At 38.7% G+C, this 22,448-nt stretch overlaps 1 protein-coding gene across 1 annotated transcript in view; it reads left to right on the forward strand.

Moving 5' to 3' along the window:
- The window catches only part of faf1 (Fas (TNFRSF6) associated factor 1), a 69,306-nt gene extending 49,840 nt beyond the window's left edge, over window positions 1-19,466 (forward strand). Inside the window, exons 16-19 of the mRNA XM_008407878.2 lie at window positions 2,881-2,961; window positions 4,064-4,141; window positions 8,475-8,690; window positions 18,873-19,466. Of these exons, the coding sequence (XP_008406100.1) occupies window positions 2,881-2,961; window positions 4,064-4,141; window positions 8,475-8,690; window positions 18,873-18,956 (459 nt within the window). The 3' untranslated portion in view covers window positions 18,957-19,466. The remainder of the gene's footprint in view (window positions 1-2,880; window positions 2,962-4,063; window positions 4,142-8,474; window positions 8,691-18,872) is intronic.
- The last annotated feature ends 2,982 nt before the right edge of the window (window positions 19,467-22,448 follow it).

Raw genomic sequence — 22,448 nt, forward strand, 5'->3', positions numbered from 1 at the left:
CAAACACAAGCTGCTGCACCAGAGAAGTGCAGAGAGTAAACACTCTAAAACTGGCATGAAACAAAGACTTAGCATTTCACAGAATGGTTAAGAAGATCTTAGTAGACATTTGGTGCGGGTGGCACTTGGTGGTATGTACACATTTTTGTTTCAACCAAAGAGCTATTGACATGTGACATATTCAGTCTGGCAGATTTTTCAATTCTTTTTTTCTCCAATTAATTTATTTTGTATTTTTCTATTATTATTATTACTTCCTGGGATATGAAAGCAATCAGTTTTTCAATGTTAAATGTAAATCAAAAATATTTTGAGTAAAGCGATTGTTACTGAGAAAAGATCTTCTTTGGACCAGGACGAGAACCTTTCACAAGTTCCAAGTGTTTTGGGGTCTTGTTAACGAATACGATGGGTGAATTAATGGATCTTCTTTGTGTGAGAAATAACTCACAAAATGAAATATTTAAGAGGATAAGTAACAATGACGAAATAGGTTGTTACTTAATATGTTCATTAACCGTATTACTTCAGTTTCCTTGAAATGAAAGGGCCATCTTCCTTTCATCAGTGAATGAACTCATCTTCAACTTTGCTCATTTCGTCCTTCTTGCCAAAGAGCGTATTGGTGAAACTCCTTGTTTTCTTTGATTTCTTTACCCTCTTTCCCAGTGAATACTCAGACTGAGACTCACTCAGCCCAGGCATAACTCCATGACTCTTCCTTCAGTGTCTGTCTGGATCTGTAGCAGCTGCACTTTGACTCCAAGCAGCCTTAGTGAGACAACAGTCATTCCTGGGGTTGTCTGTGTTTTAGCTTAGCTGTTACTAACTGGGTGACTGTTCAGGTTTTGTGGTCTGCTTCTGTCAGCGCTACAAGTGTTTTTTTTAAGGTCGTTCTCAGGTCATGTTGCATAAACATGTTATAAAGTGTGAAAATAGTCTCCACACATGTTTTTATATGCATATGCATGTAAAAACATTCTTTGTTGAAGAATTCTTAAGTAGTCATTTTTTGTGTTTTTATGATTTAAAGCACTTTTAAATGCCTTGTTGCTGAAAGGTGCTATGCAAATAAAATTTGTATAATTAATAAATTACTAATTAGAACTTCTTAGAAATTTGGATTGACTTTTTTTAAAAGCAAAAAAGCAAGCTGATGCTTTGTTTACATTTATTTTGAAGAATTTTTAGGGGGCTTCAACAATTATGCAGCTGGTAACTTTCTAGAACAAGTGACATGTCAAATTAATGGTTAGAATTTGGAGGATCCTACATTTTTCTTTGAGATTAGGCTACCTCAGTTGTTTTGGATGAATGAATGGAAATATTTCTTTAAAGGTTTTTTTGACAGCAAACTTGTCTGGATTTGTATGTACGCTAGAGTGCTTTGTTGACTCGACTCGTCAGGAGAACAAAGAATTTGGGACCTGAAATTGATCAAAAGTGCCTGCCATCAAATTGATCTTTAATTCTGTTTTATCTTCATTTATCGTAATACGTGAGAAACAATTTTCTAGTCAGTCATATGCTCTTTCCCTTCTATACTTTCCATACTTCCATTGTGAATAATGGTCTACATTTTTTTCTATATAACTTTTATGTTCAGAGCTAAAGAAGCAACCTTAACCAATTAGTGAATATGTCACATAAAAAAAATAAATAACACTGACAAAAGGCCTAATGTTGTTTTCCACAAAGTAAATCAAAATTCTCCAGATCGGTGTGTCATATGTAGACTTTAAATACTATGCAAACTATTGTATTCTTTTTTTTATTTACATTTTCTCCAGCATCCCAACTTTTTCTGGAAGCAGCTTAATCTCTGAGCCGCTTGGTCCCAAAATTGAAAAGCAAATTAAGAAGAGCAGTTTAAATTTCTTATTTTGTTTGCAAACATTGAATGTGTGACAGCTTGATTTTTTTTTTCCCCCTCAATACCAAGTGTATCATCAACACTAAAAGATGCCACATGTCGTGCCAACTTGAACAGTAGCCATGATTTAATTGTGGAAAATCTGTTTCTTTTTCTTTTTTTTCTCCAAAGTTAAAGCTCTCAGAATCACAGTCTTTGTGCTGATACATGTTAGAGGAACATTTTGCCTCATGATTCTTCTAATTAATGCCTTAAAAGTTATCGGAAAATATTTTACAAATACTAACGGGAGTATCGTACGTCACACACTCTGACCTGTTTGCGTGACTCGGGGTCAGTGTATTGATGGCAGGCACTTTTGAAGCTTTTGTCCCTCTCTGCCATTCTTTTACAGTTTCCTTTCACTGTTCCTCTATTATGTCAACCCAAAGCACAAATGTATCGTTGCATTCTCCGATTCAATGCGACAATAGACGCTGCCATTTTGCTTAGCCGCCTAGTTGCACAGTAGCCCTCTGATCGTCACAATGAGCGTACTTTGCCATATCCGGGTCGGCACACAGCATGGGCCTTCAGAAAACAGAAAACTAATGGCTGTGCAGCGTTAACAGAATGGGACCCTCGTAGTTAGACCGAGTCTTTATGAAACACTTTGTAGCCACAGCAGGTAGAAAGAGAAAGGCCTCCTGTCCCCTTCCCTCTGTACAAACAGGAAGAGAGGGGCAGAATGAATGAAAGAGAAAGGGAGGGTGAAACTCAGAATAGGAAACATAAAAGAGGTTCGGGGTCTGGTAAATGACAGCCCAGTCACAATGAAATCCCTTCTGCTGCTACTCTTTCATACCTGATGTTTGTACGTAACCACACTTGACATGCAGCATTTTCTTTTGCCCCGGTTCTTCCTGGCTTCTATAACCGGCACCTCAGCTTAGATGTTTTGTTCTCGTTGTGTCCTTTTATTATGTTGTTAGTTAAACAGGCCCGACTCTCTTTCTCCCTCCGCCCAGGACGAGCGCGAGGCCAGGGAGATGGTGAAGAGGGAGCAGGATGAAGCCTATCGCTTGTCCTTAGAGGCTGACAGAAAGAAGGTACGTCCAGAACAAAGAGGATTTGTTCTTTTCTGACTTTGAAGTGTTTCCACGTTTACTGTGTATTTGATTTTTTATTTATTTTCCCCCAGCCAAGGCACTTTTTTTTTTTTTATCTTTGAGAGTCTGAATCTGTTGCATGATGATATGCCCCTTATCACGTTTGTTTCTTGACAAAATAACAATTTTTTATGTATTTTATTAGGATTATATGTTACAGGCCAACACAAAATTATTTTTAAAATGTGGAGTTACCCATTTTGTTTTTAAATTTGATGTAGATTTGTATGTAAATCCATATGGAAGTATTTTGGGGTTTTCTTCCAGCTTTTTGCATCTTGAGACAGCAGTTTTTGCATATTTTTTAGATTTAACTTATAAAATATTATTTCACTGCAGTATGCATCAGAATATACCAGACCAGAAATTAAAATGTTTCTTGATTTTGCTGTTGCAACATAAAAAAAAAAGAAATATTACTCTGTTTTTTTTTCTTTTTTCTTGTTGAGAAGTTAAACAATATTGCCACCACTTGTCTTTAAGAATGACTTTCAGTGTTGGTTTTCTGAAGCGTGACACATTTTACATGTGGGCTGAAAAGTACATTCTTCCAAATAATATGATCATTGTATTGTTTGTGGCAAACTGCAAATAAGACTACTTACTGCTTCTTGCCACTCTTCATATTTACTAATATGATCACATCTGAGGTCAGTTGTTTGCACTTAGAGATATCAGAGTAAAGGAAGCTAAAAAAGCACATCTCATGCTTTTTCAATTGGTATTTGTTGAAATTTTGAAAAACCATATATCATTTTTCCTTCGCACCACTCTGTCACTATCATATCTCAATAAAACACATTCAAATATGTACAAATACTTTTGCAAGGCACTGCATCACTTCATGTGTAATTCGATTTGTGTATTCTGGATTAAGGACCTTGTGCATATCAAAGGGGACCAGGTGGTTTAAATCACTGATAAAACAGGATTAATAATTAAACAAGGCAAAGTGACACAGTCTTGGTAGTCGGCATAGCAGCCATTTGTGTTTTGTTGACCCATTAATGATTTTTTGAAAAAAAAAAATGTCCATTGCCAGAGAGAAACCCAGGAAAGAGAAGAAGCGGAACAGGTCCGTCTGCAACAGATGAGAAAAGAGCAGGAGGAGGAGAAAGAGGTGAGAACAGAGACTTTCCACCTTATTTTTATGCGCTTCCGAGCGTTTGCTCTGATCGGTTAATTAGATGGTGGTTTCGGAGAACCCCGCTTGTGTGGTGAGGTTTCACAACCAGATATCTATTTCAAAAGGAGGAAATATCCTAATTATATCCAGTGCTTGTTAATGTCACCTTCCATAAACACTGTCATTGTTCTGTGCAACTGCTTTCTATTGGCGACGCAGACAGCACCATATTCAAACCTAGCGGGACAAAAGACGGCAGCAGGTCGAGGAGACTGGTCGATGCACAAACAAATGCACAACCTAAGCAAACACGCATATTCACTTGAAAACAATTATTGTCTGTAAAATGGGGGCAAATGCACACAGGCAGACACAATGCCACGCACACAGGAAAGTAATAATTGTCAGTAATGAAGGCAGCGATGTTGTTCCGTCCAGATTAATACAGTGTAGTCCTCACTGATTGCTGTTTACTCAACAGCAGAAAAGCCCAAGGCAGGCACAGGTATTGGGTGACCCGGCTCGCTCAGATGATTCGTCACTTGAGTTAAACAAATGACAACAAAGGAGCTCCTGACCGGGGCTTCTTAATTATATCACTGTAGTGCGCCAACAATGCACAGCGAAAACAGTACATAATACCACGAATGGTCCACCTACTGTCCTTCATGTAGTTCTCCTGAAATTAATTTTCTCCTCACAAAACTTCTGTGGTATTTACTGGCGCTGCTCAGGTGACAGACTATTAAATGGCTCTTTACTTTATCTAACCGGTAGACACAGGGTTGTTTCTGATTGTTTTTTCTATATTTATTAATAAATCAACTCTACTTATGAGCTAGACGGCTAAAATCTTTAACCCACTAAGAAGTGTAGCAAGCATTAAGGTTATTTAAAACAAAACATTAAATCACCATTTTAAAGACCTAAAAATATCCACTTAGAATAAAGATGATCTGATCAGAGTTTTGTGATCAATATCTCTCCAGTTTTGTAAACCTGCCAATACCAATTTTAGGCATTCACGGTTTTTCTTTTAGAACAGTGCACTGCAAAACCACAAAATCTTTAGTATTTTTCATCTAGTTTGCAGTGCAAATATCCTAGTACACTTGAAATAGACAAAACTAACTTACAAGTCTGTTTTCAGTGAGATATATATGGAATTATTCTAAGTAAATAATTCCTTAAAATTTATTTTTTAAAAGTACAAATTATAAGTGAAATAATCTGCCAGTGAAACTAGTACTTTTTAAAATCAATAATAAGTAATTATTGGTTTAAAACAAGCCCATATTTCTTGCTGAAAACTTACTTGTAAGTTAGTTTAGTCTTTTTGCACGTGTAGTAAGACGTTTGCACTAGAAACAAGACATAAAAATTCTTGGTAAGATTTTGTGTTTTTAAAGTGTAGTTAACCTCAGTAAAGAAAACTATGCTTAATTTTCTGTTTGTTATGAGTTGTCATTTTTTTGGATCAGGAGCAGAGGCAACGTCACACTGTGTGTGAGATCAGTCACTGTAAAACAGAACAGGACACTAACGATTAGCATATCTAGCATAATTAACTGTAAACAATAGACTCTATTGTTTCTCTGAGATTTTTGGTTTTCTTTATTTTGGTCAAAAAGACCCCTGACTTTATTAATTTCAACTTATTCCATTATATACAGGTTTAAAACTTTACTGTTAACACATTCAGGTTTCTCTGGTTGGATTTCATTCCATGTTTATAAGCAGCAGCCTGAGTAGGCAATAGATATAGACACAGTTTACTGGTTGTCATACCTTTTGCATATTTTTAAGCATCTCACTCATAGTGAAAGTTGCAAACTTTGAGTCTTCAGTCAGTTACAACTATTATCTTTAATCAATTTAAAGTTGCTTCCCCTATTAGAACAATTAATAGCGGCTACTCTGTTGAAATGTTTTTTTTTTCTTCTTAAGCAGTAATTACTTTTGTTCTATGACACAACTGCATTGTGTCGCCTGACTCATGAGAATGAACGAATGAGGAACAGCGTGCTCCACCCTTTTATAATTAGCAATTACTCATTTTGTTAGTTTACAGTTTTCTTTTGAAAACTGTAAACTTTTGAGCACGCTCCGATCTGGCGTGCTGTGGTTTGGAGGAAGTGCAGACGCAACAAAAAGCTCAAGCTGCCACCAGAGAGAGGGCAAATGCTAGAGGGAACGCCGTCCCTGTGATTTTGTGCCTTTGTGCAAAGAAAAGGGAGATGAAAGTAAGAGCCTCTGAATTGGGGGCGGGGTTGTATGTGAGCTGGCATTATTATTTACCTCCTTCATGGGGTCTTAGCATACAGTTGTGTGGCTGTCAGGTGCTCCTCTTTCCCCTGCTCGTCATCTGTTTGCTCTCTGCGGTTAGCCGAGCGGAGCTGCTGATGCAGGTGAATAGACGGAGAGATGCTCCTGATTATTTGTGCCGGCCTTCCTGGGCCCGGCAATTGACCAGACGCGTGTGCGGTGGTTTCTTGTACGACGCTATCTCCCTTGTGTGGGTGGATGTGCTTCTCTGTGGTGCTCACTCACTGCATTTAAATGTCCAAAATGCACACTTCTGTCTGCTACGCGTGTGTGTGTGTATGTGTGTGTGACTGTGTCCCCGGGGGCCCCTTTAACTCAGTCAGCATCAGCTCGTGTACCTGGGGGAGCTGATGGCGGAGCGGCACGCGCCCTACCCTGCCCACCCAACACCAGAAGCTGCTAATGAGCTACTGTTGTACACTCTTATGAAATATAATTGCATTATGGTGTGTAAATAAAGCCGGGGCTTGTTGTCACAGCATATGCTCCCCGGCTGGCCAAACAGGAACAACAAGCGGGGAGGCGGGTGAGGAGGAGGTGAGGGGTGAGGAGCAGAGACGCTCAGGGGAGCAGCTGAAGCACGTTTTTCTGGAAGCTCTGGAGAAATGATTAGGTTTGCTGTGAAAGATGACAGTTGATGTTTGTCTTTGTGCATTTTGATCCACGCGGAGTCTGATGTGGAACACGTTGCCACATTTATGTGTCTCTTAGAAAAAAATATTTAACTGCATCAAACAAATACACAAAACTGTATTTTATGAAGAGATACTCCGCAGCGTCAGTCTCAGTTTAGTAGAACAAGAAGTCAGAGAATGAAGAAAGTTCACACTTGGTGCTTTTTTTTTTTTTATCATACTTGTTTGAAACTTGGCAACCTTCAGAGCTACACGATGCTTTAGGGAACAGGGTGAGACACAGGGCAGCTAATTTAATAATAATCTAAGTACAACAGGGTTGATTAATTAATGTCAATCTACAGAGAATCAAACAGACTTTGGGCTTTGTTTTACATGTTTTGATATTTAAAGGGGAAAGGCATTGTGGGCTGAACATCAAAGTGACATAAGATATTCCAAACTTTATTTTTCTTTAAAGTGTCTTCTCCTTTCAGCTCACAGACACCGTTCTGGGTCTGGTTGCCTTAAAGTGTCAGAGGCAGATTTACTTTACAACATGGAGAAAATTAGATATTCCCTGTGTTTCACAGTTGGCTTTATTAAAGTAAAGGCCCAGCAGGCCATGTTGGTTCAGGCAGCACACTGGACAGACCTAGATAATTATCAAGAGACGAGGGAGGGGGCAAGAACGGGAGAGATAAGGGGGAAGCGAGGAAATCCCAACAGCGGTGACAAACAAAATGGTAGAAGTGTTAAAATTTTATACAAATAGTGATAAAAACAAAAAGTTCAACATTATGGGGAAACATTCTGAATATTTATTTAGTTTTTAGCTACAAATAAATCTCAAATTTCATGGAGTTGTGGTACTGTGCTGCTAATTACTACATATTAATTACTGTCAATCAAATTTTGAAACAGAGAGATTTCAGTTTGTATTGTTCACCAGGTACATGATGAACTATACATTATTTCCCGTCCATATTATTGTTTGAACAGGTTTTTTATTCCTTGCTTAATTTTTTTCACATGTAGGTTTTCATATTAAGTGTCTTTTTGCATGTCTAAAATTAGACCAGCCAGTCGTCCCTCACATGTCTGAACTTTGTTTCCTATACAGCTGAAGGTAAGTAAAAAGGTTATCAGTTTGTATAAATTGTTTTAATTTACAAGTCAAGATAATGCAATCTATTCTAAATTTGCTCTTAAGCTGTTAAAATTTACATTTCTCCCAACAAATGTGATTGGCTTGTGAAAATGGGAAGCTGTAGTTGAATCCAACCAGAACCTAAATGCAAACTTGTCTGCTACCCTTGAGCAGCGTCAATAAAATCATGTAAATACAAATTATAATAAAAACTCTGGATTAATTTCTTTGTTTTCAGGCGATTCGTTTATCGTTGGAGCAGGCGTTACCGCCTGAGCCCGATGAGGAGTCAGGAGAGCAAATCAGCAAACTGAGAATCCGCACGCCGAGCGGCGAGTTTCTGGAACGGCGTTTCCTGGGCAGCTGTCGGCTCCAGGTCCTCTTTGACTTTGTGGCCTCCAAAGGATTTCCCTTCGAGGAATTCAAGATCCTCACCACCTTCCCTCGTAGAAATGTGAGCATTCTGCATATTTTCTTACCGATATGAAATAACAGTGGGGAAACTGACACTCTTGTTCATATTTGTTCATTTACAAATTTAATTTGGAGATTATTCGCCACTATTTACTGAATGTTTTTTTTTTTTTTGTTATGCAGAAAATAAAAAAAAGCAGAAAGAAATCCATTACATTTAATCGGGTTCATGTGTCACTGTTTAGTTTTTTTATTAACCAAAACCTCTGCAGGATGACCTTTCTATTCTCATATTGTTTTCAAGTTTCACCTAAATTCACACAGCATTATCATTTGTTCCTAGTGTTATATCTGATTTAACACATTCAGCTGCAGTTTGTCTTAAATAATGTCACATTTTTCTCCTGCTGACGATGCTTTTCTGCAGAACAGTTTGCCGAAGAACTTGGCTAACGTGACTGTATTATGACTTGATGATGATTTAGTTTGGTAGAAGAGTTTAGTGTGATTCCGCTTAATTGTCTTTAGGCAAATCTTTAGAAAACGTTCTCTTGTTTTGCAGACTTTGTGGGGAATGGGAGTCGCATTGTATAACTTTTGTAGATCTAAACTTTATCTACAGCCTTAAATTTAACATGATGAAACGTGTAGAATCTGTGATGGCAGTACAACAGCAAGAGAAATGCAAGTTTATTCAGTGATCCTTTTTTAAACGTTTAAAAATGTCTTTTTCAGGACCCAAACTGGTTCAAAACATCCCTACAGTACATTCATACGGTGAACATGTTTTTACTTGCTGGGAAAGAGCTTCGATCAAATGCCTCAGCTCTTTTGTATCCTGCAACAGAAATAAGGTCTAGATGTTTTGGCTCATCATGAAGCCGCAGAGGGAATTTGGTATTAGCGCTAAGGCTAACTGATGGAGCAGCATGCTAAGCTGTACATCAGACATTACCAATAATACAGAAACTCAAATGGTTTGTTGAATTTGATTGAAAACCGTTTTTACAACGATGTAAGTGCTTTAATCCTCCTTTATGTTGTCGACTAGAACAGAGCGACACAGCAGGTTTTGGCGTATGTTAAGTTATAACGATCATCTCTGCTGGAAAACTCCTCCGCTGTAATTGGCTGTTTCAGCTGGACACGAGATAAACCTCGGGCAAACAGCAGGGATTATGGTAAAGATAATCCGCTGTAATTTTCTAATGATTCAATTTTTCTATTTCTGCTTCCATCTTAGTGCTGCTGTTTTGCGCTGTTGCGGTACTGCTGCCTTCGTTTTCTTGTTTCTGAGCTATTACAGTGTTGAATCTGTCTCTGCGTCCTCCTGTGTCCATGTATTGTTTAGTGAATATTAATTATTATCTGTCCGTTGTCCCTGCAGTACAATTTGACAATGTTAGGATACAGTTGTCAGCGCTAACAGTGGTAGTCTCCTTGGCTCTTTTGTTGATGCCTGGCATCAGTCAGCTTGCTGCAACCAGTCATTAGAGGGCTTGGTCGCCACGCTCCGTGGTAGCGAGCTAATGAGCGCCGCTCTAACTACCAGTTTAATTAGCCATGCTGCTAGATTTCCATTAATCAGGACAGGAGTGCATGTTGAAGGGTGGTAGTGGTTGCAAAGAGGTGTGTGAGCGTAGGCTTGCCCGGGCAGAGCGCCGTCGCCGTCTGCAGAGACTGTCGGGGCACAAACACCTAACACACACATTAACGCGCAGCTCACACTCCCGTTTCGTCGGCATCGCACAATTCAACACATGCACAAATATTTTCAGGCAAACACATGCCCCGCTCACAACTTTGTCACTTAAAGGATTCACAGTTGTCTCTTTATAATCAAGAGTAAACATGTGTTTGAGACAGAGATAAAGATGTGCCTGCGTCGCAGATGAAATTCCAGCAAAAACAGGATGGCAGGATTAGAGGAGAGCGGGTGGTGGGGGGGGGGAGAGGAGTCGGAAGAGGATGGTGATTGCAGAGCTGGTGAGGGAAGAAACAGAGAGGACAAACGCTTGAACAAAGAAAAGATTTAATCAGAGAAACAGTCTGAAAGACAAAAGGATAGAGAAGACAAGTGGCGGCGATATTAAAAAGTAGAAAACGGGAGATAATTCCAGGAAACCGAAAGGCGAGCAGCCGAGTGTTAGTGCCAGTATGAGGCTGCGAACACAGGCCCCCGTCTAATCCGGCAGCTCTGTGTTGTAATTAAATGAGAGGGAGCATAGAAAGCTCCCATCCCGTCCAGACGCTCTCACTGTTGCTCTGCCAGGCTCGGAGGATAGAGGATAGAGCACTATTGCATTTGTAAGACCGCACAACTGTTGAAACCTTCTTTAAGTTTTCCGTCGCTCTTTGTGCTGCTTCACCATTTCCGTCTTTTCAGCTCATTTAGCTTTACAGAATCCAACTTTAGGAAATTATTCGGAGCTGAATTATGATGGTGTTCTCCAGGATTAAAAGCTAACTTTATTTTTGCTCATGTATGTATCTAGTTGCAGATCTTGTTTCAGCTTGAATTTTAATGACTTGAATGTTTAGAAATGTCTTGATTCATGCTTCTGCAACCTCCCTTCTCCCTTAGCCAGTGTCTATTAGTCTCCACATTTTGGACTCAGTGTCTTCGTCAACATTTGGTATCAGAGGCTTATCTCTTCAGCACTACAGCAGGCCTTACACTGGCATCATTTGTACCAGGCTTAGCCGTGCTCAGGGAACTAACCCTTCCTCCATTTCTATGACTGTCAGCGGGTTTGACGAAGAGCGTGGGGGGGGAGAGGGGAGGGTGTTGAGCGGCTCAGTGTTTCAGTTTTCAGCTCTTCATTCAAGAATTTCCCCTCCTTTTCTTTGATACTTAAAGAGGAAAAAAAAGCTCTTCCTTCGGCATGCGGGAAAAGTGTTGAGGCTGCCATTAAAACGGTTTGCAGTAGGCGCTTCCTGTGCGGCCGCTCACACAAACCCAAACAATGTCAAACAAATGTATTGGGTTTTCTCAACATGATACTGTAATGCATGTCACCTCCTCCTCCTAATACCCCGTCCAGCGTTGGACTCCTATGTAAAACGAGAGATGGGGGGAAAGAAAATAAACGGTGACAAAGAAAGACGCTGTTGTCTGCGCTGAAATAGGTTTTACATCTGCTACAAAACCGGGTTTTGTTTTTCTTGTTATCTGAAGGTGTCCTGGGACAACTTGTGGGAGGTTAAGCAGCCTTTACTTTTAATAGTTTGTTGTTTCTTTGGGTTTTTTTTTTTCTAACAGTCTTTCCATCTTATATCAACACCGGCTCTAACGTAATTAAGTGTTTCTTTTTCTGAACATAAAGAAGGATTTTGGTCTTCAAATCGCTTTTCGCTCGACGTTTCGTTTTGTTTATTGTTGCTTTGCTGAAAGATTTTTGGCAGTTTAGCACACTGTTACTGTTATCAGAGGAATCTGCGATAGGAGGAAGTTTATTCTGGATTAGAAGCCAGTAGATGGCGTTGTGTAAAGATTTGTGGATTTTAGGTTTAGAGACGCACCAACCAGGTGGCCAGAGATGGGACAATTTTCCTCAAAAATCTGATTAACTGAAGTTTTTCTTCACCATTTATTAAACACGTCAAACCTTAAGAGCTCCCACTGTTTTTTATTTTCTTCTATAAATGCTTCCATGTCCATGGGAAACGTTTGGGTTCAATAAGTCATCTTAAGGTTAGGGACATATACTTTGATGGAGAAAAGAATATTATCTACGGTACTTATTTATGTAACATTCAAAGTTACCCCCTCTTTTAAAGAAACAGCAACGCATTTTTATGTGATATCATTGTAAACAAAAAAACCCCCCAAAAAAACATCTGAATTGTTCAATATTCCAAATCAGCCGGTCATACCTCATTAAAAAAAAACCCCAGAAGAAACATTGGTAGGATTCTTTACCACTAAATTATAAGTAGTCCATTTTACATCTAACTCAAAGTCAGAGTTGAAAGCACAAACTTCACAGAGATTAAATGTTATGTAGCAGATGGCGTGGCTCGTTTTGCACTCTGTTATGAAGACTGTGACATCTGAATGTGCTTATGCGACATCTCAAATCACTTAATTTTATCGCAATATTTTGTGGTATTTATTGAGTAAATGACAAAAGTTGCAATGAAAAGGAGAAAGGGGATTCTCTGGGAATCTCTTGGTGAACAGCAGCTAAATCAGGTGCATCACAGCTGAAGAGCATCAAAACTAAAACAGCAGAACAGATTCATCCAGTGATTCTCTAAACTCTCTGTATATCATCATATACAGTAAAGAATGCAATGTTGGCCACGTTTCCAACTGAAAAAGACCAGATTTGTGTCAAAGTTTATCTAAAAATGGCTGCCAAATTGTGCCGAGTTATCGGGGCTTGAATGAGTAGAGGACAGTTTTTGCTTTGATTGTTCAGTTACATTTTTGAACAGAAACATTGCAAAGAAAAATCTCTTCTTCAGCGCAGGTTATTTTAAAATATCTTTGGACATCTACAAAGAGAAAATGAAGCACTCAACTCTGGGTTTTTAGCTTTTATTGGGTTTTTTTCCCCCTCATCCCTTTAAACTTTCCCCAAATTGAGCTTCTTAGAAACACTTCTTATTCACCTTTAAGTTGATTATTTAAGAACAAGCTGCCTTCTCCTCACTCCTCTTTCTTTCTCTCCTCCATTTTTTTTTTCTTTAAATCTTCAGTCCTACCCCCAGTCCAGTCTTTTTCCTCCGTCCTTTGAAGTGCCGTACTCTTTTCTGTTCTGCTCTGTTCACGCCCCAGCACTACATGCTGTCAACGCTCCTGGCAGCAGATAATGATCTCCCACTGCTTTTGTAATTGGCCAAATAAACACTTGACAACACTAGTTTAAAACAGACAAGTTATTTGGTTTTAATTAACATAGCAGGGCCTGTAATGGCTTCATTAAAAATGCGTTATTTCAGCTGCACGTCTGATTGCGCTGGAAACGGACATCTTGAGGGCCCCGTGTTTATTTTGCCTTTCTTCTCTTTCACAGCGGAGCGTTGCTCGGTGTCGCCTCCTCTCTTATCGGCCCGCTTTATTCATTTCTTTCCAGTGACGTACAATCGCGCTGTTTATTTTAAAACTCACATTAATAGCTAATTATGCGGTTTTAACTGTGTTGAGACACCTTGTTCCTGTGATGGTAAATACAAAGATTTTACTTATTTATTTATTTTTTCTTCTTAAATAAGTGAGGCAAGAGAGAGAAAATTAAAGATTGTGGAAAAGCCCCCATCTGTTTTCTTGTTTGGATCCAATTTTTAAGTGAGGCTTTGTAATGCAAGGTATCACATTTATCTCTCTTATTATCTCTTTAAAATTGATCTCAAGTTTAAAAACAAAAAGTCAATTTAGCTCTTATTCTGCTGATTTGTGGGATTTCTCTCCCCGTTGCTAATTAGCTCCAGATGTTATTCTTCTAATTGTTGGATGAGAAGCTCAAAAGGCAGATGTCATATTTCCAGCCCTCCTCTAATTCCGCTTATTGATTTCACTGTCTGATTTGAAAGTCATATTGACTCGAGGAGGTTAGACGGTTATCTCTGTCCTGTTCTGTATGGCTGCGTGTGTTTATGAATGCACGTGTGGCTGCATAGGCAGGAGAAGAGAGGATATGGCTTAGGCAGAGCAGAGGAAAAACAACAGCTTTGTTTGTTGACAGATGCCTCCATGCTTATGGTCTGTTAATTGGATAACAATGTAAACAATCACCGATGGCGCCCGTCTCCTGTGTCAGTGTGGCATGTTGTTTCCCTGCTTCTCTTTTTCAGAGTCAGATGCTGCTCTCCCTCCCTGGTGCACAAACCCTTTCCACCCAATTTTACTCTCGGAACACACACACACACACGCACACACTCGTGCCGATTCCGCACACACACCTGCTCCCACCACAAAGCCTCATTTACTCCTACCTGATGCTGTGGTGTCACAACAGCCTGTCGGGTTCATTAGCATGGCAGCCATTTGTGACGCGCCGCTCCCGAGGTGGGAAAAGGAACGCAGCGGTCCTGTTCGCCTTTTTCTTTTTTTTCCTTCCACCTTTGGCGGCTCACGCACACAGGCTTCTCTCCACAGCCCAGAACCCTGCTGGGGAGTCAAGAGTCTAAATGACACATTGAAATGAGGACGAGGAGATGAAAACGTGATCCCAACTTCCACACGGAGTGACATTTTCCAACACCTGTGGGAGATGGAGAGTTTATCTCACGCTGATATGTCCTCCCAACCTTCCTCGACGTCTCTTGCTCTCTTTCTCTTTTCTCACCCTTTTACAGCCTAAAGTGGGTCAGCGTGTAGGAGAGGAAAGCATAAATGATAGCTGGCGAACTAATATAAAAGTGGACTACATAAAAAAAGAAAAAAAATATCCAGAATGTTAAATAATCAGTTGAACATCTTAGTTAAATACATGCTATTAGATGTGTCTTTAACTTATTTTCTATAATTCATAACGGTGCTTATAAATTAATTCATAATTGTAGAAAAAAGGGTCTTAAGAAGTGTTAAATGTAACTTAATAGTTTGCACTGTACGCACTTTAAAGCTAAAACTAGATTTGTAAGGTGCATAGTCTAAATTTTTGGTTAATCTTACATGTCAAAAAACAAACTGCAGTTAATAAATGTTACACAGGTGGCCCAAAATTATCCACACCCCTGGCAGATTTAGGTTTAAAGTGATTTTTTAATGGGACCAACATGTTTCTTCTCAATGTAAATTAATATTTTTTTTTAGTGGTTCAGGTAGAATCCTGACTTGAATCTGATAGAGAATTTGTGGAGAGACCGAAAGATTAGGGTGATGGTACAGAGACCTTCCAGCTTCAAAGATGAACAATCAAAAAATCTCATAAGGTTTCAGTGTTGTCATGCCAAAAAAAATATTCTCATGTTCATCTCAAATCATATAGATAATTTATGATGCATAATTGTTATAAAAAATATATTAGAGTTCATACTATTCACTATATTTTTGGGTGATGCCGGTCAAAAACAAACAGTAATTTGACAACAATTTTCTATTCCTGCCAGGACTATAAATAATTTTGGGCCTCGCTGTTAAAACATTGTTTTACCTGTTATCAGTACGTTGCTACACACTGCTTGTCAGCTGGCTGAAAGATGGGTATTTTAGGCAAACTTGAAAATAATTTCTATGTTAAAGGTATCTGCTTGTTGTGCTTGTGTTACTTGACAAACATCAGAATGACAAACAAGGAGAATATTTTTTTTTACCCATTTTACTAACAGCCATTCATTCTAAATGTTGAACCCAGTCATTAAATTTGATCTATTTTATAATTTGAAAAGTTATACTCAGTTCTCTGTAATAAATTAGCAGATTTTATAAGTAATATTTCCTCATTTAGTTTTAAATAAAAGCTTGGATCATACTGTTTGAACTCCTTTTAAAATGCTTACAATTATTTTTATTCAAGATTATAATAGAGTAATAACCAACATACCACCCCAAACCTTGTTAGTCACATTTCTTAACCCAGACATTCTCCCTAACTGTGACTGAGCCACAACTCTTAACATTAATAATAAAGATCTGTGTAATTTGCCTGCGTCCGGTGAGAACAAGTAGAGTTGTGGCTCAGTTCACGGTCACTGTGTGACAACCGTCTGTGTGAAGACCGTGACTTTACTTGTAGGGGGTGTGACCTTTACGGCGCTCGGCTTGCCCTCTGACCTTTCTACAGCAGGTACAGGGAGCCGGCTAATTAACCCGCTGCGACGTTAGGAAAGGATTCCTAATCAGACGGGGCTGACGCAGCAGTGATCAGATAAGCCCCGGACACATCTCGGTGTCACACCACCTCGCCCGCTTGGCCCAGGTGTTAGATTGGCCCAATGTAACACTAAACCTCCAGTGATTAGCTCACATAAGCTAAGAGGCCCACAGGGTTGGCTGATGTCAGGGAGAGTCGGGTTGTCCTGTTTGGTAAAAAACAGCTCCGAGCCCCTTTCTGTGAGCTAACCTGATCAGCGGCGCTGTGGGTGGCACAGCGTTATTCCTTTCTACAGAATTGCTTTTATGAGGAGCATTCGGCACCGCTAAATGATTCTCTCCTTTACACCATTAGCGATGCTTCTCTTTGACCTCTTTCGCTGCTTGAATTAGTCCTTATTAGTCGTTTAAAAACACATTGGTTAATTCTCTCTCGCTTTCTCTCACTCGCCTCTCTTGGCCTGTAATCTTCATCAGTTTGTTCTGGATCGGAGCTCTTTTAAGAAAACAAACCAAAACGTTCTCTCAGGGTAACTGGAGTCACGCAGCTCACATTTCTGCTTAAACGTTTTTTTGGGGTGTTTTTTTTTTTTTTGCAAACATTATGTTAGAATAATACACACACACACACACGTAAAACTACAGCTACACTGTTCTCCAGTATAAATCCCAGCGGATCTCTCAGATCTGTCAGTCACAGAAGGATTTTAATAGCAGTGAATTGGCTGAAGAGCAGTTCTGACTTAATAAGGATAACTCTGAAGAGGCGGCTGAAACGTTTCAGATATGGTGGGAAAACAGATTTACAGTCAACATTTAGTTATGTTACGACTTCAATTCCACTGTGTTTTGTTAGGATTTATATGTGGTGTCTATAAAAAACAAGAGTTTTCACTTTTCTTTCCCCCCAGTTAGAAATTATGAACATTTTGGTGTGCATTCATATTTAGCCAAGTCCTCTTCTGGTTGATCACATCTTAAGTCGGGCTGTATAATATAATCTTAGAAAACAGATGGACTCCAATAATTGTTTTGAAGACTTCTGAGATCAAGTGATTGTGCTAGATTGTATTTTGGGCTGTCAGAGTAGAGGAGGCTTGGTAAAAATTTTCACCTCACTTAGTTATTTGGGGTTATTTTTGTAAAACCCTAACATGTCATTGTTGTGAGATAAAATGTGAGAATGTTCAGTGAGTATGAATAACTTTGCAAGCCTTTTGCAGCTTTTCAGGGCAAACTGGTTTGGACTTGTTCTAGTTTAAAAAGTAAACACACTAAGCAATGAGAGAGAGAGAGTATTAAGTATATTTTGGGCTGTAGTTCATGTTAATCTCACTTAATTTTTTATTTTTTTGGTTTCGTGATGACAACTTACTTTTTTATGTTAAATTAACTCAAAACCTACACATGTTTAACTTAAAGAAACTTACTTTGATTTTATTTGGATAAAAATAAGTTTGTTGCCGTGTTTGTATTTTATATTTGACGTCATGACTCGAGCTTCACTAGGACAGATCCTGTACCAACCAGGTTCTGTGGTGGCGCAGCGTTGGCGCTCAACCCAAATAAAGGACGCCTCAGTCCTTGACACGACCGTCACAGGTTCACTTCCTGGTGTCCGTTGCCCCCTCTCTTTCGTTACCCACTTCCCTGTCTAATTATTCTCAAATAAAGGTCGCCTGAACAAAAAAAAAACCTTTTAAAAAAAAGATCCTTTATTAGTTTACTTGTTTATTTGAAGTAAACTAAATTGAGTAAGACTGTCTTAAATTTGTCAAGTTAAACCAACTTAATAAATTATGCTGGATAAACTCAACTGAATTACTTGTTACCAAGTGAAGCAATTCAATTAAGATGGTTGAAATAGTTAATTTTCAACCATCTATAGAGGAGTAAATATACTCCTCTATAGAGGAGTATATTTATATTTAAAATACATTGTTAGTGTAATACATTCATTTTATTTATTTAAATTGAACTGTGTTTGGTAACACTTTATTTGAAGGCAAGTGAATAAGACTGATATGACGCTGTCATAAACATGACATAACATCGGTCATGAACATGAAGGAGTCTTTATGAATGTTTTCATGAAGTGTCATTCAGTAAATAATGACACTTTTAATGCAGTTACTTCAAAAGTTGCATTAAAAGTCAATTAAAAGTGCCAATTTTGCATTAAAAGTGTCATTATTTACCACTGACACTTCATGACAACCGTCATAAACATTCATAAAGACTTCTTTGTGTTCATAACCAGTTCATAACCATAATTTATGACAGTGTCATATCAGTCTTATGAACAACCCCTTCAAATAAAAGTTTTACCTTGTGTTTTACTTGTGTTGAAGTAATGTTGCTTATTTTGACCAGTACTGAAATGAGCCACTGGCTTGTTCCAGGACTTTTAATCTGAGACGACCCAATGTTCCAATGTTCCCCACACCCGTTTCTCCTCAGATCACCCAGTTGGATCCCGGGTCGACTCTGCTGGAGGCCAAGTTGTTTCCTCAGGAGACGCTCTTCCTGGAGGCTAAGGAATAGGAGCGGACGCTCTGAATGCTGAGAGAACCCACTCACTGACTGACGAACTGGCCGGACGCACACTAGTCGCAGAGCGTGGCCCCCTCCTCCTCACCGTCTGGGCTGACCATACAAACACACATATGCCACCATCTCTCAGACTAGCATACACTGGCATGCACATCCAGTGACACACACACACACACGCACGCACACACACACACACACACACACTCAAACACACACGTTCAAATAAGCTGTTCTGCCCACGGCCTGTTTTGTGGTACATGAAAGTCTGGTGTTGCACAGAGAAGAAAGGACAATGTCACAAGCACACAGCCAAATTTTCACCTTCCCCGAATCTCTGTCCATCTTCCTCAATTGTTCACACACCTGACAACTTCACGACTCCAAACTGCTGTGTCATGGTTCTCTCTCACAACACGAAGAACAATAACAGTGTTGAGAGACTAAGTAGACAAATCTTTGTCACAGAAAAAAAAAAAGAGAATAAATAAAAATTAAGGACTTCTTCCCCTGTTTCCTCATTTGACACACCGAGGCCGCTTTTTTTTTTTTTATTATTATTATTTTTTTTAGGTTTTTGTGTTTGAATTACAACTGAAATGTTAAAATTGTAATAAAATGAATATCACAACTAGATGTTGCCCTCTGAAGGTTGGGGTGCCTCATCTCCACCTGTATTTTACCCCATTAGCCTTTGCCTAACTCCACGTTTTGCCCGCTGCGGGGGTCGGGACTCGATGTCTCTCTCTGCTTCCTCTGGTTTTAACATGCACTGCTCCACACGCCAGATTGATTCAGGGTTTTTTTCTTCTTTCTTTTTTCTCCTTAGTTTTCATTTTTTCTGACATTTTTCAGTTTGATGCTGTATTAGTTTTAGTTTGATATACATTATATAAAATATATGAATACAAACATCCGTTTGTCCTGCTCAGAAATCTGTTTAAACTTGTCGGACACACACCCTCCTATCATTTACTTACTTAACTTTTTCAGGAAGACATTCATATATCTGTCCTGATAATTCAAGTGGGAATGAGGGATGTTTTCGTACACCTGTGATGGACATGAATGTCATTAATTTAGTCTTTTCATTATCTTTTGAACCGTTTTGCTTCAAGGATTAAGACGATAATTGGGCTCACAAATAGAATTTATGGTTTATTTTCTTGAATTCACATAAAACACATGCATGTCCTAGTAAACGCATTGCCAGGGCACCAAAACAAAAATAGTCACACACTCTAATATTACCTTTCACTTTGATTATAGCACACATTTGCTGTGGCATAATCCCGGTGTTGTGGTGTTGACTTAAAAGTTTTAAGTAGAAAACAAGCCAATGAAATGAAATACACGAATTCTCACATTTCCACAAAAACCCAGAATGCCATTTGCGAAAAGAGAACCTGAAATTTAACCAAATATTACTGGATGTATGTGAGGCTGAATCTCTGCTTTTACCCATGTGGATTACAGAAAATTAATCGTAAATTCAAACTAGTGAAAAGCTGCTTGCGTCAATTCACCCTGGGGAAAAAAACCAAAACATCTTCAACGCATAAAAAAACATAAACAAACGAGTGACATTCGAGTCGTGGAGGACTTCGATATTCACCTGGAACAGCAGCAAAGTTCACATTCCCAGGAACGTTTTGGTTTCTACACGATCCTGGATATTTTTCCATGCTGATCTTGTTATTGTTGATGATCATGCCAACTCTTTCTGGAGAGAGTAAACTTGTAATCATAGTCATTCGTATTTATTTATTTTTTTTATTATTAATATTTTTCTGCTTTAGTTTGCACCAAAGTTTGAATATGCAAGACCACAACTACATGCAGACCTTTTGTTTGCCTCTCTTAACAAATGTTTTAATATCCTCACTCTCACGCCACCTGCTAATATCAGCCACTGCGCTTGATGCCTCCAGCGAGCAGAGATCACTGAGGCTTAGCCCTCCATCTGCAGCAGGGCTCCTCTGTCAGCTGAAGGCAAAAGTCGGAGAAAGACGGGTCCAAAACTTCCTTGTAGAAAAATGTTGCTCCTTCATTTAATAAACACCCACACCTGTAATATACTCACTCTCACTTCTTAAATGAGGTGACGTCATGTCCACTTTATAAATTATACAGCTCATTTTCTTCTCGTGTGCTTGGGAGTGAAAAATTATGCTATACGAGATCGGCGAGATGGACGAGATATAACTTTTTGATTTTACTCTGACACAATCTAGGGATGTTTATGATTTATTTAAAAATAAAAACTCGTCGGTTAGGGTTTTTTTTTTTTAATACTTTTATGCTGACTGTCAGTTCAAGATGGTTTTCCACCAACTTTCTCACTGTAGTAAACATTTTGGCACTTTCACTAACATCTCCTAGGAAAAGTGTAAGTAGTGTTGAAGATGGGGACAAACTGATGAGACACTTTTTTTTAAATGTAAATCCTGCTCTTGCTATTCCTTAAATTATTTCTTTAAACTTCTAAAAAAAAAAAGAAATCAGAACAATATTTTAATTTAAATATTTGGCAGTTCATACCTCCGTTTCGTACCCATTCAGCTCCATTTCGTACCTATAAACAAGTCATTTTATTCTCATTTATTTATTCTTAGCATTTCTTCAAAAATGCAAATTAGCAGTAAATGTTTCTTAAGATTTTATATGACACCCTGTTTCAATCAATTATGTCTGATCATGTTTTTGGGGTCAACTGATAATTACACAAATGACAAATCTAAGCGACCTCCTAGTGATATATATTTCTGTAGATTATGTATAGATTGTAAAAACTAAACAAAAAACACCTTTAAATCATCAGTTGTCAAAGCAGGTGTGACCAGAGCTTGTTTAGTCTCTGCAGTGGAGACTAAACTGTCCAGTTTTTTGCTTTCTCTTCTAAATATGTTCAGTAGCTTTAATCAGAAAATGGCTGAATTAAATACTGCATCCCATTGTTACCCAATATTTTTACTGTGTAATCTTAATACGCACTCCGAGCTCTACTTTTATTCATCCATCAGTGCATCAATGAATATCAGCCTAACTTCTAAAGAGAGATCTGGTGACTTTTCCCTCACTTCAAGCTGCTGTATTGTAGCTGTAATGGTTTTACCGGAGTTATTTCATATCATTTGTAAGGTTGTTCAGTTATTAGTGCATTAGTCAGTTTCTGTGTGGCTGTCGCTTCTCACGCAAAGAATGAGTCGGTCTAATGCGCTCAGCCAGCATCACTTCCTCCAGGTTCAGTCAGACAACTTGTTGCCTTCAGGCCCAATTAATACACCAGGATGTAAATCCTGTTAATGCACAAGAAAAAAAAAAAGTTTGTTCACCTTTGCGAGAATCCATAGTTAATAAAATGGGAACTGGTTTTCATGAGCCGTAAAAGGTTGCTACTTTTTTCAATTTATACTTAAAGGAAAGTAGTTGTAGTGAATCTCGACTGATTTATCATTTGAACACTCAGGTGATCGAGAATAATTT

The sequence above is a fragment of the Poecilia reticulata genome, linkage group LG4 (genome assembly GCF_000633615.1).
Source record: "Poecilia reticulata strain Guanapo linkage group LG4, Guppy_female_1.0+MT, whole genome shotgun sequence".
Lineage (NCBI taxonomy): Eukaryota > Metazoa > Chordata > Actinopteri > Cyprinodontiformes > Poeciliidae > Poecilia > Poecilia reticulata.